Below are 17,537 nucleotides of genomic sequence, written 5' to 3'. Positions count from 1 at the left end.
GCGGGAAATTACGAATGGTAAATCTACGGACGCTTAAGTATTAATTAACTTCCAAATCTCACTGTCCCAATTCAGAATAAACTAAAGATCCTGACTAGGTCTATAAGCTACTTATAGAAAATAATTTGATGTAACAAGTGGTCAATAAAGCGGCTAAATATGGCTAAAAAACTTCTCGTTCAGCAGAGCTGCAATTTGTAACACGTGGATTTGATACCCTTACCGAATTTCCTACCCAATTTCCCATTGTGATACTAACAAAATACCAATCAGATGGCATTATGTTAACTTTAGCTAATCCAAATTAATTAAGGAGAATGTTAGAAATTTTCATTACACAACTACTACTCTACCTCATAATATGAGTAAACAGATGTTCTATAACTGGAACTAGGTAGCTATCTTTTAACATGCTCCATTTCTCTTCATCTACAGCTGTCTCATCCGAAGATTTATTTCTTGGTTGGAGACATCTGTAACATGCACCTATATTAAAATAACATACTGATTATACACATGAAATATTTGTTTAATGAATGTCAGTTTAATACAGTAATAAAAGACATCCTATTTATTCAAACTGGTATAAATATAATTCTTCTGGAGGTTTTATTATCTGTTACAAGTCCAAGCAGACCATGTAAGCTCCAATACAGATCAATGTATATATATTGTCTTTAGAAGTATGTTTTCATGACAGGGATGTCAACTTCTGAAAAACAAAACATGAGGAAATTTTAAGGTTGGGAAAAACCAAAGTTCACTTATATATATATATATGAATTTTGGCAGGAGGAGTTGATGTTTATTATTTCCATCTGAAGTTCCAAGAATGTTTGATGGCATGGTGAGATTTCAACATTTTGCAACTTTATATAGTATACGCACTATATACTATATAAAGCTTTGACTTAATTTATCCAGCACGTCTTTGCTGGATAAATTAAGTCAAAATTTTCACCCTATACTTAAATATGCATTACACATAATCATGGATAGTGCTTGGAATCACTACTAATATCATTAGTAATTTTAAAATTTATTACAAAGTGACAACCGATACTCATTGGATCAATTCAAATAAAATTTTAAATCTATGTTTTTAAATAATATGCATCAACTCTTTCACATGTGCATCCTTGAATTCATGTGGTCTCATGACAGTCAGTTATCTGAATACAATAGGGCCCACAAGTAGCTAGTTTCCAATGGTGGTGGTCTCTGTTTGGTTTGGTTTGATTTGGGTTTTATTGGTGCAAAAACAACTAAGGTTATACTGCGCCAGGAGTGGTCTCTGTAGAGTGAGACTGCTTACCACTGGAAATCAGCTAAATTCTTCACAGAATTTAAGTTTTCTAAAAATGAACACTTATACATAAATACTTTTAAATATAAATTTGGTCTAATTCTGGCTTCACCACCAACATTATACTGAAATTACTGTAAAAAATCAAGAAAAATTTAAAAGCATTGTCCTTTGTTTTTTTGATGCAGTAATATCATCTTCATCTATCACCTGATTCTATTTCAGAAATTTCTAGAGTGAGACACCTGAGATTTATTCAATTTTGGATTATGTAAGCCCAAATATGATAACTGAAAGCTTTTCTTCTGATTCTCAAAGCTACTTTCTCACTGCCATCTACTATAAATTGTCTACAATGCTTGAAAAAAAATATAGGATATGGCAGCATTTACTTAAATAGTTCTAGACAATTTATAAATAATAGAAATTATCCACAATGGTCTTAAAAAATGTATATATATGTGCATACTCCACAGAGCCCACACATGATAAACATACATACATGCACACTCATAAAAGGGTTAAGCATATGCATGGGCAAGGTCATTACTTAGAATAACAGAGCTTGGCACATTAATAGAGCAAATTGAGTCTTTGAGAAAGTATGACTGGCAACTATCTAGTTACCAGTCCTACTAGACTAAAAGATTGCTGAAAAAGAGAAAGCAGAAGCATGTAAAAGCTAGAATTTTATATTTTAAAAATATTTTTAATACATAGCAAAAAATTTAATTTGATCTAAATCAGTGTTTTAATCAATTCTTGTAATGATGGTTTAATTAAAAAAATAATAATAATTTTCTTATACTACTTTGTACATTTTATTCCACTGAAATTTCACTTAATTAGCTGGTGAATATTCAAAGAATATGAACTAACATGTTAATTCAATTAACCACATGATAAAGAATGCATAAATTATTTGGAAGCAGCAATGCATGCAATACATAGATCAACAAACAAATTCCTCATATTTATAGAATATGAAGTTATAAATATCTCTTGCAAAGCAAGCAACTGTTAATTGGTCATGAATGACTTTGTGATACATGTCCCTCTGCTGTGAGCTTTTAGAGTAATGTCAAGGCTACAAAAGACTGTGCAATTAGTTAAGTGAATTTTCAAAGCATGCAGGTTACAGGTACAAGGCTACAATATTTAAAGACAAACTCAAAATTCATTTTAAAATAGAGTTAAAATGAAAGAAGATGAATATGCATAAATTATAAATATTTATTGCACATGATTTATACAATATATAACAGATTTCAAATTCTTAATTACATGAGTGAAAAATTCAAGTCCTATCAGAAATGAGAGGAGCAAAATCATGTTTCGAATGTAGTTGTTCTACTGTAAACACATTTAAATTAGGGAAAAAAAAAATTTTTAATATCATTTGCGAGATAATTTACTGAATACAGATTATATTCTTTAATTGTTATGCATATATATAGGAAGCTTTTAATAAAGAAATGATAGCAGTCTGCCATGGGCTATCTTATTATTTATTAGTTAGCAGCCTGCCTAATACATCACAGAAGACATGATTTCTGTGATGTATTAGGCAGGAATTGCCTAATACACAAATTTGCCTAATACACAAATCCAATTTTGCTAATCCTCAAAAAGCACACAAATTTGTCACATAAAACATCTTTGAGAATTGCTTCTGCTGCCTTCACCATAATTTCTGGATTGGCAGTACTGCCATACAGTCAAGGGAAAACACAACAGGCGGATTACGAGAAATCTTGGCAAAGGATGCTAAGAAAAACAGCAAGGATTTCTTTACTTATATAAACTCTAAAAGGAAGGGGCTGAATATGATTGGTCACTTGACATCGATGGTTCGACTGTTGATGATCCTGCTCAGATAGCAAACAAACTGAATGAGTATTTTGCATCTACATTCACACGTGAGGAATTATTACAGTTTGAAAATGGAAGAAGGTTATCAAATTGTAGCAGTGTGCTTAATGATTTTGTAATAACTGAGAGCAAAGTGGAGGAGAAATTGTTGAAGTTAAACATAAGAAAGGCACCTGGGGTGGATGGGATCTATCCAGTTATTTTAAAGGAGGCGGCAAAGCAACTAAGCAAACCCTTAGCCATAATTATGAGAGCATCCTTGGACTCAGGAGAGGTTCCCACGGACTGGAGATGTGCAAATGTGTCCCCAATTCACAAAGGTGGATCGAAGGGTGACACGAGTAATTACAGACCAGTTAGTTTAACTTCTGTTCCGGGTAAAATAATGGAGTCACTGGTTAAAGATGCATTGCAGGATCATCTAGACAAGACTGCAGCAATAATTCAAACACAGCATGGGTTTGTTAAGGGAAAGTCTTGTCTGACAAATTTGATTGGTTATTATGATGTGGTCACAAAGGAACTGGATGCGAAAAATAATTTTGATATCATATACTTGGATTTCAGGAAAGCTTTTGACACTGTTGCGCATGGAAGACTACTGTACAAATTGGAGCAGAATGGTATTAAGGGTAAGTTGCTACAATGGATAAAAGGATGGTTAAGTGGGAGACGACAGAGGGTGGTAATCAATGGGTGCTGCTCTTCGTGGACTAATGTTATTAGTGGAGTCCCACAGGGTTCGGTGTTGGGTCCACTGTTGTTTTGTGTATTTATCAATGATATTGATGAAGGTATATCAGGCTTAATGTCGAAGTTTGCAGATGACACAAAGGTTGGCAGGGTTGTTAATGACAGTAATGGCAGTGTGCTACTGCAACAGGATCTAGATAATTTGGGCAGATGGGCTAAGAAGTGGCAACTGAAGTTCAACCTTGACAAATGCAAAGTACTGCATATGGGTAGAAGTAACCCCAGAGAAATGTACCAACTGTGTGGTACTACACTTAAGGTGGTAGAAAATGAAAAAGACCTGGGAGTAATTGTGCAGTCAGATATGAAGTTTTCTGAGCAATGCAGACAGGCTGCTAGGGCAGGTCATGGGGTTTTGTCAATGATATATAGGAATTTTGCTAGCAGGGAAAAGGAGGTGATTGTCCCTCTGTATAAGGCAATGGTCAGGCCACGCCTTGAGTATTGCGTACAAGTCTGGAGGCCTCATTTTAGGAAGGATGTAGATTTGCTTGAGCGTGTACAGAGAAGAGCAACACGATTGGTGAGGGGAATGAAGGGATTCTCTTACCAAGAGAGGCTTAAGTTCTGCAAATTGCAGTGGCTGGAGACTAGGCACCTGCGCGGTGATCTGATTGAGGTCTTTAAGGCCTTGAATGGGTTGAGCACGCTGAATTCTGATGGGATCCTTCCACTTGTTCAGATTACGAACCTACGGGGACATAAGTTCAAATTAAGAAAGGATAGATGTAGAATAGATGTGCGGAAATTTGCCTTTAGCCAGCGGGTGGTTAATTGCCGGAACAAACTTCCATCTGTCGTTGTGGAAGTTGATAGGTTAAATAAATTTAAGGAGGAACTGGACAGGCATTTGGAGGGAATGGTGTGATGATTTTTTTTTTTTTTTTTTTTGGCTGATGCTGCATAAGCTCCTACACTTGCTTTCTTGCATCATGTGCCACTACTACTACTATTACTACTACTACTACAAGAAATCACTGTATGTAATATCCAGTCAGTACAGTCGACATGAATGCACATCGTCAGACAATTTTGACTACATGTCAACATACATCATCATGAGAGAGGTATTGTCTACCAACATGGAAATTAACACATTTCTGGCAGATATGGCACCAGAAAGTCTTCAACACAGACATGCATTCAATGCCTTCACTGGGCAGTACTAGGTCTTGCCCAGTGAAGTAACAAGCTATTCCTCATAAGCATTAATCATGACAGTACACAAGTTATGATTTTAGCAGCGGATGTAATATGCTACCATTGCTTCTGTATGTTGCATGGTGGCAGCAGGCAAATGTCCACAAAGAGTATCAGGAGCAAAGTTCATCTCTGTAAGCATCAGGTTTGTTGCTCATATACTGCAGTTTCACATTTATTAAGTTACCTCCATTCTTCATCTATGATGACTCATTTAATATAATTTTAATGTGCTCTAAGTTACCTTTATTTCATTATAACTATATTAAAAGAGAATATTTTATAAAGTGTATAGAGCACATGATTCCTATCTATATAAAAATACTGCTGGTTATAACATATTATTAAAATTGTCAATTTCCTGCCAATTTTATTGTATACCTACCTGCCATCAGGTTTCCTGATAACTGCAGAGCATGTTGATGAGCCATTAAATCAAGAGCTAAAGGTGTATTAGTCAGTAATGCCACTAGATGAAAAAGTAAATCAGATGACTGCCCATGACTGGAATCTGTACAACTTTCTGAAGAAATGCTGAAAAAAAAAAAAAAAAAAAAACTAATTAAAATAATAACGATAAATATATAAACTGGAAGGAAAAAACTCAACGGGTTGTTATTTTCATCCCTTTCACATCCTCTTTTTTGCTCTCACTTTCAAGTCAGTGCTTTCTGAGGTAAATTTTTGCAGAGGCTTTTCAATTAAAAATTTGAGCAATCTTTATTTGAAGAGGAAAAATGATCCTCAAAATAGGAAAGATTTTATATACGATTTCACAAGACTGCTAATAGGTGATATGCAAAGGAAAGTTACCTTTCTGGATGTTCCAAAGGATCAAAAATTACTATTAACCCAGCAGCCATGGTGCTCAAAATGTAGCAAAAATGATGGCATGTCATCTAACAGGTGATAAGCTTGCTCTTTAATTTTTAAAAAAATGTTTTGGTTTTTTGAATTTGTTTAAACAGTGCCAATATTTCATCTTTTCTTAATGGATTACAGTACTTATTATATGCACTTTAAGTTTTAATAAAAAATTAAAAATATGTTGTGTTTTACACCTTTTATTTTTTTAGAAACACAAAAAAAATTAATTCTGTTGAAACTTACAAAAAAAAATGTTTTATGTTTCGGTTTTGTTTCCAAACAGACACAAAACAGAACATATATCTTATTCACTTCCACTTTTCAGATTAAAAGCCCGCTAAGTGACTGCCCAAAATTTCACAAATGCACATATTAGCATTAGAAGAGGCATTTTTAGCATCATCCAAAAAAAAAAAAAAAACCCTTCCCATTTCACCCATTCATTCAACCCAAAACTTTGTCTATAGTTCACCTGGAATTTATTTAAACTGTCAACTTCCACGACAGATGGTGGAAGTTTGTTCCAGCAATCAATCACCCGCTGGCTAAAGGCAAATTTCCACACATCTATTCTGCAATTGACTTTTCTCAATTTGAATTTATGCCCCCTTGGATGCGGAATCTGAGCAAGTGGAAGAATCTCATCAGCATCGAGCTTGCTCAAACCATTCAAGGCCTTATACATTTCAACCAAATCACCTCACAGGTATCAAGTCCCCAGATGCTGCAATTTGCAGCACTTAAACCTATCTTTGTAACAGCAACCCTTTGTTCCACTCACTAATCTCATTGCTCTTCTCTGTACTCCTTCTAGTAGCTCAACATCTTTCCTAAAATGAGGCCTCCAGAGCTGTATGCAGTACTCGTGGTGTGGCCTGACCATTGCCTTATACAAGGGGATAATCACCTCCTTATCTCTGCTAGCAAAATTCCTATATATCATTAACAAGACCCCATGAACTACTCTTGTAGGTTGTCTGCACAATTCAGAAAAATTCATATCTGACTGCACAATTACCTCCAGGTATTTTTCATTCTCCACTACTTTGAGTATAGTACAGTACAGTTGGTATGTTATTCTGGGTTACTGCTACCCATAAGCAGTACTTTGCATTTGTTAATGTTTAAACTCCAGTTGCCACCTCTCAGCCCATTTGCTCAACTTTTCTAGATCCTGTTGCAGTAGCGTACTGCCCTTATTGTCATTAACAACCCTACCATCCTTCGTATGCAAACTTGGACATTAAGCCTGATATATACCTTCATTAATATCATTGATAAATACAGAAAACAACAATGAACCCCTGGGGAACTCCACTAATAACATTAGTCCATAAAGAGCAGTGTGCATTGATACCACTCAACCATCCTTTTATCCATTATAGCAACTTCCCCTTAATGCCATACTGCTCCAACTTAAACAGTAGTGTTCCATGTGCAACAGAATCAAAAGCTTTCCTGAAATCCAAGTATATGATATCAAAATTATTTTTTGCATCCAGTTCCTTTGTGACCACATCATAGCATCCAATCAAATTGGTCACACAAGACTTCCTCTTCACAAACTCATGCTGTGTCTGAACTATAACTGCAGTCTTGTCAGGATGATCTTCCAGTGCTTCTTTAACCAGTGACTATTATTTTCACCAGAACAGATGTTAAACTAACAGGTCGTGTTATCTTTCAATCCCTCTTTGGGAATTGGAGAAAAATTTGCATATCTACAGTCTGTGAGGATCTCCCCTGTGTCTAAGGTTGCCCTCATTATTATGGCTAAGGGCCTGTTTACTTCCTTTGCTGCCTCCTTTAATATAACTAGATAGAACCCATCCACCCCAGGTGCCTTCCTTATGTTTAACTTCAGCAATTTCTCCTCATTTTGCTCTCAGTTATTACAAAATCATTTATCTCCCTGCCACAGTTTGATAAACTTCTGGCATTCCCTTCCCTGAATAACTCCTCATGTAGGAATGTAGAGGCAAAACACTCATTCAGTTTATAAGCTACCTGAGTAGAATCATCAACAATCAAACCATCGATATCAAGCAGACCAATCTGATTCATTCCCTTCCTTCTAGAGTTTACATAAGTAAAGAAGTCTTTACTGTTTTTCTTTGCATCCTTTGCCAAAGATTTCTCGTAATCTGCATTTGCTTGCCTAATCTACTTTTGTCAATTGATTACAGACTATCTTATATCTACCATAGGCATTTATGTTTCCTGATATTTTATGTGTCCCATGCATTTTTCTTCTCTGCCACAAGTTTCATCTGACATCCATTTAGGTCTAAACCTTGAAGAGTATTTCTTAGTTGGTATGAAAGCCTAGTAGCTTCCAAGATTAATTTCTTGAATGCTTTCCATTTAGAATTTGCTGTTTGTAATATCATCATGTATGTCAGTGGGAGAAGTCGGGTTTCAGGGAGGGGAGGGGAGGGGTAAAGTTTTAGGCAGCAGGGGATAGAGAGAGAGAGAGAGAGAGAGAGAGAGAGAGAGAGAGAGGGGCACCCCTTTTCCCAGCGGATGCCTCTCTCTTCTATTCCCTGCTGCCTAAAACTTTACTCCTCTCCTCCCCTCCCTGAAAACTGACTTCTCCCAGAAAGGGACTTCTCGATCAATACAGAAAGGACACTGTATAAGCAGCACCCCTGCAAACTGCAATGCAGAAAGGACAAAATATTGAAAGTATCCCATCATTAACCATATGGAGGTGGACTGGGCTGCCTCCGTAGCCAGGTGGGCAGGAGCAGCAGTGTGTAGCACACGCTTCTTGATTAGACCGGGGTTCGAGCACATGCCCACCAAATACAGAGGATGCGGAAAGGTCAGGGAATGACCTTTCCGCATATCCCTGGGGAAATATGGCCTTAGTTGCTAATGCTCCTAAAAAACCAAACAATAACCAGGGACTGCACCCCACACTCTTATTTTCGCTTTCAGGGATTAGCTGAAAACCCCAAGGGTACTTCTGAGAACTGAAACAGGAATAAGTAGAAGTAGGGAAGAGAGGGAGGGGAAGGGAAAAAGAGGATAGAAAGTTGAGGAGAAGGAAGAGACTTCCCCAGAAAATGAAAATTAGATACTTAGGAAAGGTAACAGAAAAGAAGACGACCAGCAAACTAACCCGGTTAAACAAATCTTATGTTATCCTAGTATTCATAACAAAATATGTTAGGTTATAAAGGTATGTTAAACCATGAATAACATACTTGTATAATATTCATATATCTTTTCTATGTCAAAGCATTTAGAGTATTAGTAAAAAAGGCCTACGTGCTCTGGATTCATACGAAAATTTATTTTGTTTCTCAGAGCAAACTAAACATAATTACAATTAATAAGCTTTCGGCTGGGAGGCAGCCTTCTTCAGATTGAATACATGAATGGCAGTTGGAATAGAGATGTGCACTGCCAGGATGGTGCCGTGAGCTGCGTGGTTAATTGTTTGTTGATGTTTGTGGCTGTGACATATGGTGGTGACGTGGCCAGCGTTTGTCTATGAATAGAAAGAATTACTGCCTCTGTGATGGGGTTAACTTGGCAACCACTGTTCCTGTTCAAAGAGGCATCCGAGCATTTTATATTTAACGATTCCAATCAGGTGCGCTTTAGGTAATGGTAGGACCTGTCCACAACCACGACATCGCGGTGTGGGTCGATGTCGTGGCGGGTTGTCCAGACATGCTCGGCAATAGCTGAGTGTTCTACATCTGCCAAACGGATCGCCCTTTTATGTTCTGAGAGACGTTTCTCGAGTCGACGTCCAGTCTCTCCAAAGTAGCAGCTGGTGCAGTCACGGCAAGAGATGCGATAGACCAAACCGCTCTGTAGAAGAGTGGGGACGGGTGTTTTTACGTTGGAGATAAGAGAACGCAGTTTCTTGCCTGGGAGTTGGATGCATTTTATCCCATATGATTTTAGGATTCTACCGATCTGTTGTGACAGGTTGGGGTAGTATGGGATAAACGCCCTCGTGGATGCCCTCCAGACTTTGGAGAGACTGGATGTCGACTCGAGAAACGTCTCTCAGAACATAAAAGGGCGATCCGTTTGGCAGATGTAGAACACTCAGCTATCGCCGAGCATGTCTGGACAACCCGCCACGACATCGACCCACACCGCGATGTCATGGTTGTGGACAGGTCCCACCATTACCTAAAGCGCACCTGGTTGGAATCGTTAAATATAAAATGCTCGGATGCCTCTTTGAACAGGAACAGTGGTTGCCAAGTTAACCCCATCACAGAGGCAGTAATTCTATCCATAGACAAATGCTGGCCACGTCACCACCATATGTCACAGCCACAAACATCAACAAACAATTAACCACGCAGCTCACGGTACCATCCTGGCAGTGCACATCTCTATTCCAACTGCCATTCATGTATTCAATCTGAAGAAGGCTGCCTCCCAGCCGAAAGCTTATTAATTGTAATTATGTTTAGTTTGCTCTGAGAAACAAAATAAATTTTCGTAATTTAGAGTATTAGCTAAACAATTAAGAATCATACTCAGGGGAGGTACCCATAGACTGGAAATGTGCAAATGTGACCCCAATTCACAAAGGAGGATCAAAGGCTGACACAAGTAACTACAGACCTGTGAGCTTAACTTCTGTTCCAGGAAAATTAATGGAGGCACTGGTTAAAGAAGCACTGCAGGATCATTTAGACAAGACTTCAGTTATAGCTCAGACACAGCATGGTTTTGTTAAGGGGAAGTCTTGCCTGACCAACTTGATTGGATACTATGATGCAGTCACAAAAGAACTGGATGCAGGGAATAACTTTGATATTATATACTTGGATCTTAGAAAGGCTTTTGATACTGTTGCACATGGAAGACTGCTACACAAATTGGAGCAGTGTGACATTGGAGGCAAATTGCTGCTATGGATAAAGGGGTGGTTGAGTGGGAGAAGACAGAGAGTGGTAATCAATGGACACTGCTCATCATGGACTAATGTTATTAGTGGAGTCCCTCAGGGCTCAGTGTTGGGTCCATTATTGTTTTCTGTATTTATAAATGATATTGATGATGGTATATCAAGCTTAATGTCCAAGTTTGCAGATGATACAAAGGTTGGCAGGGTTGTCAAGGACACTACTGACACTACACTGCTGCAACAGGATCTGGAAAGGTTGAGCAGATGGGCTGAGAGGTGGCAAATGAAGTTTAACATTGACAAATGTAAAGTACTACACATGGGAAACAGCAACCCCAGGGCAACGTATCAACTCTGTGGTACTACACTGACAGTGGTAGAGAATGAAAGGGACTTGGGGGTGATTGTGCAGGCAGATATGAAGTTCTCTGAGCAGTGCAGACGGGCTGCAAGAGTAGCTCATGGAGTATTGTCAATGATATACAGGAATTTTTCCAGCAGGGACAAGGAGGTGATTATTCCATTGTATAAGGCAATGGTCAGGCCACACCTAGAGTACTGTATACAGGTCTGGAGGCCTCATTTCAAGAAGGATGTAGAGCTGCTGGAACGAGTACAGAGAAGGGCAACAAGATTAGTGAATGGAACAAAGGGGTGCTCTTACGAGGAAAGGCTTAAGTTTTGCAAATTACAGTGTCTGGAGACTAGGCACCAGCGAGGTGATCTGATAGAGGTGTATAAAGCCTTGAATGGTTTAAGCATGCTCAATGCTGATGGGATTCTTCCTCTAGCTCAGAAAAATCACCTGAGAGGGCATAAATTCAAATTGAGGAAAGACAGATGTAGGATAGACGTGCGGAAATTTGCCTTTAGCCAGCGGGTGGTCGGTTGGTGGAACAGACTGCCATCCCTTGTGGTGGAGGTTGATAGCCTAAATAAGTTTAAGGCTCAGCTGGACAGGTATTTTGAACGAACAGAGGGGTGAAGTGGAAGTGGGTTTTTTTTTTTTTTTTTTTTTTGGCTGATGCTGCATAAGCTTGCTTTCTTGCATCAAATGCCTCTACTAATGCTAATGCTAATGCTAATATGGAAAAGCACCACAATGACTACAGCCAAATGTGAAAGTACAGTAATCCCTTAATTTGCATGGTTTCGGTATTGTGCAGTCAGGTATTTACTATCAAAATTTTAGGTTTTGTTACCTGCACAATTTTTGTTTAAGAAGCCTCAAAAACAGGAATGAAGAGCAGATTTTGAAAATTTATTTGTTTTTTACATGAGTGATAATTTCATTGAAGGGGAAACACATTTCACCACAATAACGTAAAATCCGACAGGATTCCAGCTATCGGAATTATTGCAAATGCAATAAGATCGAGTTTACTACCATTTATAACAGAAAATGCCCAAATTATTTTTATTGTTTTATGGTCATGACCTCCAGATTTGTGCTTTAGAAAAATATCACAAAGGCATTCAAAACTAATTCTTATAACCAGACATAGCAATAAACGGTAGTGTGTTTGTCCAGTTATTTTTGAAACAACTTCCTAATTCAGGAACCTCCTTCATCAGACACTAATTAAACACATGCTATATAAAGTGTGTTTAATTAGTGCCTAAAACGAAGAAAGCTACAACAAAAGAAAATTTTAAATTTAGAGGAAAAAATTAAAAATCATTAAGGAGTTAGAAAATGGCAAAAAGGTTGTGACATTGGCCAAGAAATACAGCATAAATGAACCTAGCATTCGACGAATTAGGGAAAATGCTGAGAAAATTAAAAGTTCAGTTATCTGTCCCACATCATTGGCAGCAGAAAGCACTACAAAAGTGAGAAATCCATTAATAGAGAAAACTGAAAAATTACTTTCTTTCTGGATAGATCTTAATCAAAAAAGAATGCCTCTTAGTTCAGATATAATTCATGCGAAAGCTCTGCAAATTTTTAATCACTTACAAGGAGAAGAAGCCGGTCCATCCAATGCAGATATCTTTCAGGCCAGTAAGGGTTGGTTTGAAAATTTTAATAAATGTCCAAGTCTTCACAATCTAAAATTAACAGGCAAAGCAGCCAGTGCAGATACGGAAGCTGCTTCTTTGTATCTGAAAACTTTAAAGGATGTTATTGCGACTGAGGGCTATGTAGTCAGAACACTAGCAAGTCAAGTGTTCTGATGAGACTGACTTATTTTGGAAGTGTATATGCCAAGCCAAACATTCATTTCAAAAGAAGACAAAACCACTCCAGGTTTCAAAGCTGCAAAAGATAGGTTAACACTTTTGTTATGGGGCAATGCAGAGGGTGACTTTAAGTGTAAACTGCTTTTAATTTATACATCAGAAAATCCTTGTGCTTTTAAAGTAATATATCAAAAAGCTCCTTACCAGTTCATTGGAAATCAAGCAAAAAAGCCTGGATGTCAGCTAAAATCTTTGAGGATTGGTTTTTAAATTGCTTTTGCGTCGAAATAAAAAGCTATTGCCTGAAGATGAACATAGCATTCAAAATCTTGCTCATTCTTGACAATGCACCCAGTCATCCTGCATTTTTGTCTGATTTTCACCCAAATGTGAAAGTTACCTTTCTTTCAGCGAATATAAGTTCGTTAATTCAGCCGATGGACCAAGGTGTTATAGCTTCCTTTAAACTTTATTACCCAAGAAGATCTTTTTTACAATTGGTAGAAGCTACTGATGGAATAGGCAGTCTTTCAATTCAAGATTATTGGTGGAATTATAAAGTTCTTGATGCTGTAAAAAATATTGAGTTCGTGTAGGGTGAAATTAAGAACTCAAGAATGAATGCAGTGTGGAAAAAGCTGTGACCATTGCACTTGAGAATTGGCAAAATGATTAGCAGAGAGGGATTTGAAGAACTGGAACCAGCAGATATCACAGAAGTCCTTGAATCTCAAAGAGAACAATTATCAGTGGATGATATTTTTTCACAATGTGAAGATAACAAAAATTACAAAAATTTGACCGTAAAGAGAATAGCTGAGTTTTTAAAACTTGCAAATCAGCTTAGCCAAGAAGCTCTGGACGTGGAACCTAATTTGGAGAGGAGTTTGGTGAAATTTTCGCAGAACTTTATCATAGCTTTAGTTCCTTGTGAAGAAATTTATAGAGAAAAACAGCATGAATTAAGATTAAAAATCTAGATGTACATATTAGCAAGATTAATTTTATGGATATGTTTGTAATTTTTTTCTTTTTTCTTACTGAATGAAGACAATTTTTTTCAATTAAATTTTTTTTTGCACATTTTGTTTTGTGTACAGAATCCTCATTATGTCATATAAACTACATTTTGCATTGTGAGGATTTTGACTGCGCAGTGTTTTCCCGGAACATAACCCCTGGAAAAATCGAGGGATGACTATATATACAATTTAATTAGTAACGAGAAGAGATGATTGGAGGAAACTAACACAACTGTCATTGGCCATTATGACAAAATATGTACATCAAGTATTTAAAATAACCTAGACACCTACTCAGACAGGTGTCAGTTTATGATCACACACACTGCAATTGCAGTGGCAGAGACACACCTTTATAAGATGTATCTTGATAAAACATTAAAATCGTTAAAGCAGAACTCACTGCGAATGCAGTGAAAGCCTTGCTAGTGTGCACGTGACCAACCCACAAGTTCCAGTTAACATCTGGGAAGTTAAAATCCCCCATTATAAGACAATCTGATTTGCTGGCCCATTCTATTTCTCTGTACTCATCAGAGTCATTATGCCCAAATTCTTCATTTTTGCTTTCGCAGTGCTTAAGTCGCACAAAACTGACTCAGCATTGCACTGAACATCTATATCAACTGGATGCACTTCCTGAGATTTTATGTGTTTCTTAACTAACAGCATAACTCCTCCTTCCTATCCTTCCCGTACACATTGCACTTCCCAAATTCCAATTCTGCACTGCTTATACCGTGCACCTATTCTTAATCTTAGTTGCCTTGACACAGCCCGTGTATTTATTTGTTCGGTGATGACTCCCATCAGTCCCTGAAAACCCCAGCTCCCTGCCCTTGTTTCTAATAAAAATTGTGAATTGTCACAAAACAAACCATTGTAAACCAAGGGCTACCTGAACTATATATAGAAATAATTTTTAAAAAAAATGGAATAATAAAAATCAACAAAATTCTGATTGGTCAGCATAGATATATATATATATATATATATATATAAATACATGGGGTGGCCAGTGAAAGACTGACGGGTTTGAAAAAGTCATAACTTGTTCATTTTTAATCTTTTTAATTTTTTTTTTTACAGGTTATAGAGCATCCCTTGGAGATTAAAATGTGGCCACTGAAAGACTGACCACCCTTTCAGAATCTTCTGAAGTGATGTTCTGGCGATGTTCTGGTTCTCCGAATCATGATATCGCTAGGAGGACTTTAAAATGTTGCCGGTATTTTCTCTGAATTTCAATAACTGATCTTTCACTGGAACAGAAAAACCGAACGAGTTGTACTCGTTGCTAGACATCATACATAGCCATTTTAATCCCCAAGGGATGCTCTATAACCTGTAAAAAAAGATTAAAAATGAACAAATTATGACTTTTTTAAATCCTTTTTTTATGACTTTTTTAAATCCTTTTTTAAATCCTTAAATTTTTTTAAATCATATATATATATATATGTGATAGATTCATACCAGTTTGAAATTAAAGTACACATGTTAGCTAGTGAAGAAAGCACATTTTTAATACTTTAATATAAAAATATACTATTTTTATATTAAAAAATATAAATTTAAATGACTTTTAAATTGTTATATATATGAAGCACTTTTTTTTAACATTTTACTTGATAACTTACAACATTTACTGAGTAATAAAGGATTAGTCAAAATTTAAGAAAGTGTACCTTTGAAATTCACAGAACAGGAAGTTAAACAAAAGGCATAATTGGCAAGTGAATATTTCCTACAGATATCCGATAAAACATTTCTTGGTCACTACATAAAAACACCACACACATGTGCACTGAGTTAATATTGGAATGAGCAGCAGCCTGGAAAACAAGATGCAGGATATTTCAGAGACTGCTGGGAGTCACACTGTGGTACAAGTAAACACATGGGTTGTGTTAGGGTAGCTAAGAATAGGAACATGTGCATGAATACTTGCGTGTACACCAATGCTAGGAGTTTGGTAAATAAATTTGATGAATTTAAGGTATTGCTCAAAACATCAAAGGCAGATATTGTTGGGATATCAGAGATGAGGTGTCACACAGATATAAGGAATGCAGAACTGGAATTTGGGGAGTACAATGTGTACAGAAACGATAGACAGGATAGGAAGAGAGGAGTTATGCTCTTAGTTAAGAAACACATAAAATCCAAGGAAGTGAAGCCAGTCGACATTGCTGGACAGTGCAGTGTCGAGTCAGTTTGGTGTGACATAAGCATTGGGAGATCAAAATTGAGAGTAAGAGTGTGCTATAGGTCTAATGACTATGATGAATATAATAAGAAATTGTACAGGGAAATAGAGTGGGCCAGTAAATCAGAGAGTCTTATAATGGGGGATTTTAATTTCCCAGATATTGACTGGAATTTGTGGGTTGGTCACTCACACACTAGCAAGGCTTTTAGGGATTTATTGGATGATTGTTTTCTACATCAGCATGTTTGGGAGGCAACTAGAGGGAGTAATACTCTTGATCTGATTATCAGTAGTGATTCTTCATGCATTAAGAATCTGCAGATAAAGGAACCACTAGGTGGTAGCGATCACAGTGTGCTGAAGTGGGATTTACTCAAAGAGGTAACTACCATCAGGGGTAAAGGGAAGGGTTTTGGCTTTAATAAAGGTGACTACAATGGTCTGAGACAGTATTTAAATTCTATACAGTGGGACCAACTGATGATGATACCAACAGCAACTTCAAAATGGGAAGCATTCAGAGAACTTATCTTGGAAGCTACTAGGCTTTACATACCAACTAAAAAATATTGTTCAGGGTTGAGGCCTAAATGGATGTCAGATGAACTAATGAGACATATGACAGAGAAGAAAAATGCATGGGATACATAAAAATTAATGGGTGACATGGAAGTCTATGATAGATATAAGCTGGTCTGTAGCCAAGTCACAAAGGATATTAGGCAGGCAAAGGCAGATCATGAGAAATCACTGGCAAAGGATGCAAAGCCTCCTTTGCATCCTTTGCCAGTGATTATTGGAGGCTTGAAGTGGTGAAACCCATGTTTAGTCTCTAGAGCAAAGTTTCCGGCATCTCCCTCCCCCCATACTTCTCCTTCAACCCATGCACGGTACTAAGTACTATAGGTTTTGATACCTTTCGTGTTTGGGGATTTCATAAAAAAAAAAAAGAAAAAGAAAAACAGAAAAGAGTTCTTTACATATGTAAACTCTAGAAGGAAAGGGATGAATCAGATTGGTTCACTGAATATTGATGGTTCAACAGTTGAGGATCCTGCTCAGGTGGCTAACAAACTAAACGAGTATTTTGCATCTACATTTAACACATGAGGAGTTATTCAGGAAGGGGAATGCCAGAGGTGAAGTAAACTCTGGCAGTGAGCTAGATGATTTTGTAATAACTGAGAGGAAAGTGGAGGAGAAATTGTAAAGGATAAACATAAAAAAGCCTCCTTT

At 37.1% G+C, this 17,537-nt stretch overlaps 1 protein-coding gene across 1 annotated transcript in view; it reads right to left on the bottom strand.

Annotated features, from left to right (window-relative positions):
* Positions 1 to 17,537, bottom strand: part of htt (huntingtin) — a 688,215-nt gene that overhangs the window by 466,138 nt on the left and 204,540 nt on the right. The window contains exons 18-19 of the mRNA XM_090385445.1: positions 5,517 to 5,665; positions 354 to 486 (exon numbers count right to left, since the gene is read on the bottom strand). Coding sequence (XP_090241571.1) covers positions 354 to 486; positions 5,517 to 5,665 — 282 coding nt within the window. The remainder of the gene's footprint in view (positions 1 to 353; positions 487 to 5,516; positions 5,666 to 17,537) is intronic.

This window comes from Mastigoproctus giganteus, chromosome 11 (genome assembly GCF_048544385.1).
Source record: "Mastigoproctus giganteus isolate SK-2022 chromosome 11, ASM4854438v1, whole genome shotgun sequence".
Taxonomy (NCBI): Eukaryota; Metazoa; Arthropoda; class Arachnida; order Uropygi; family Thelyphonidae; genus Mastigoproctus; species Mastigoproctus giganteus.
This window is presented reverse-complemented; position numbering and strand designations above follow the sequence as displayed.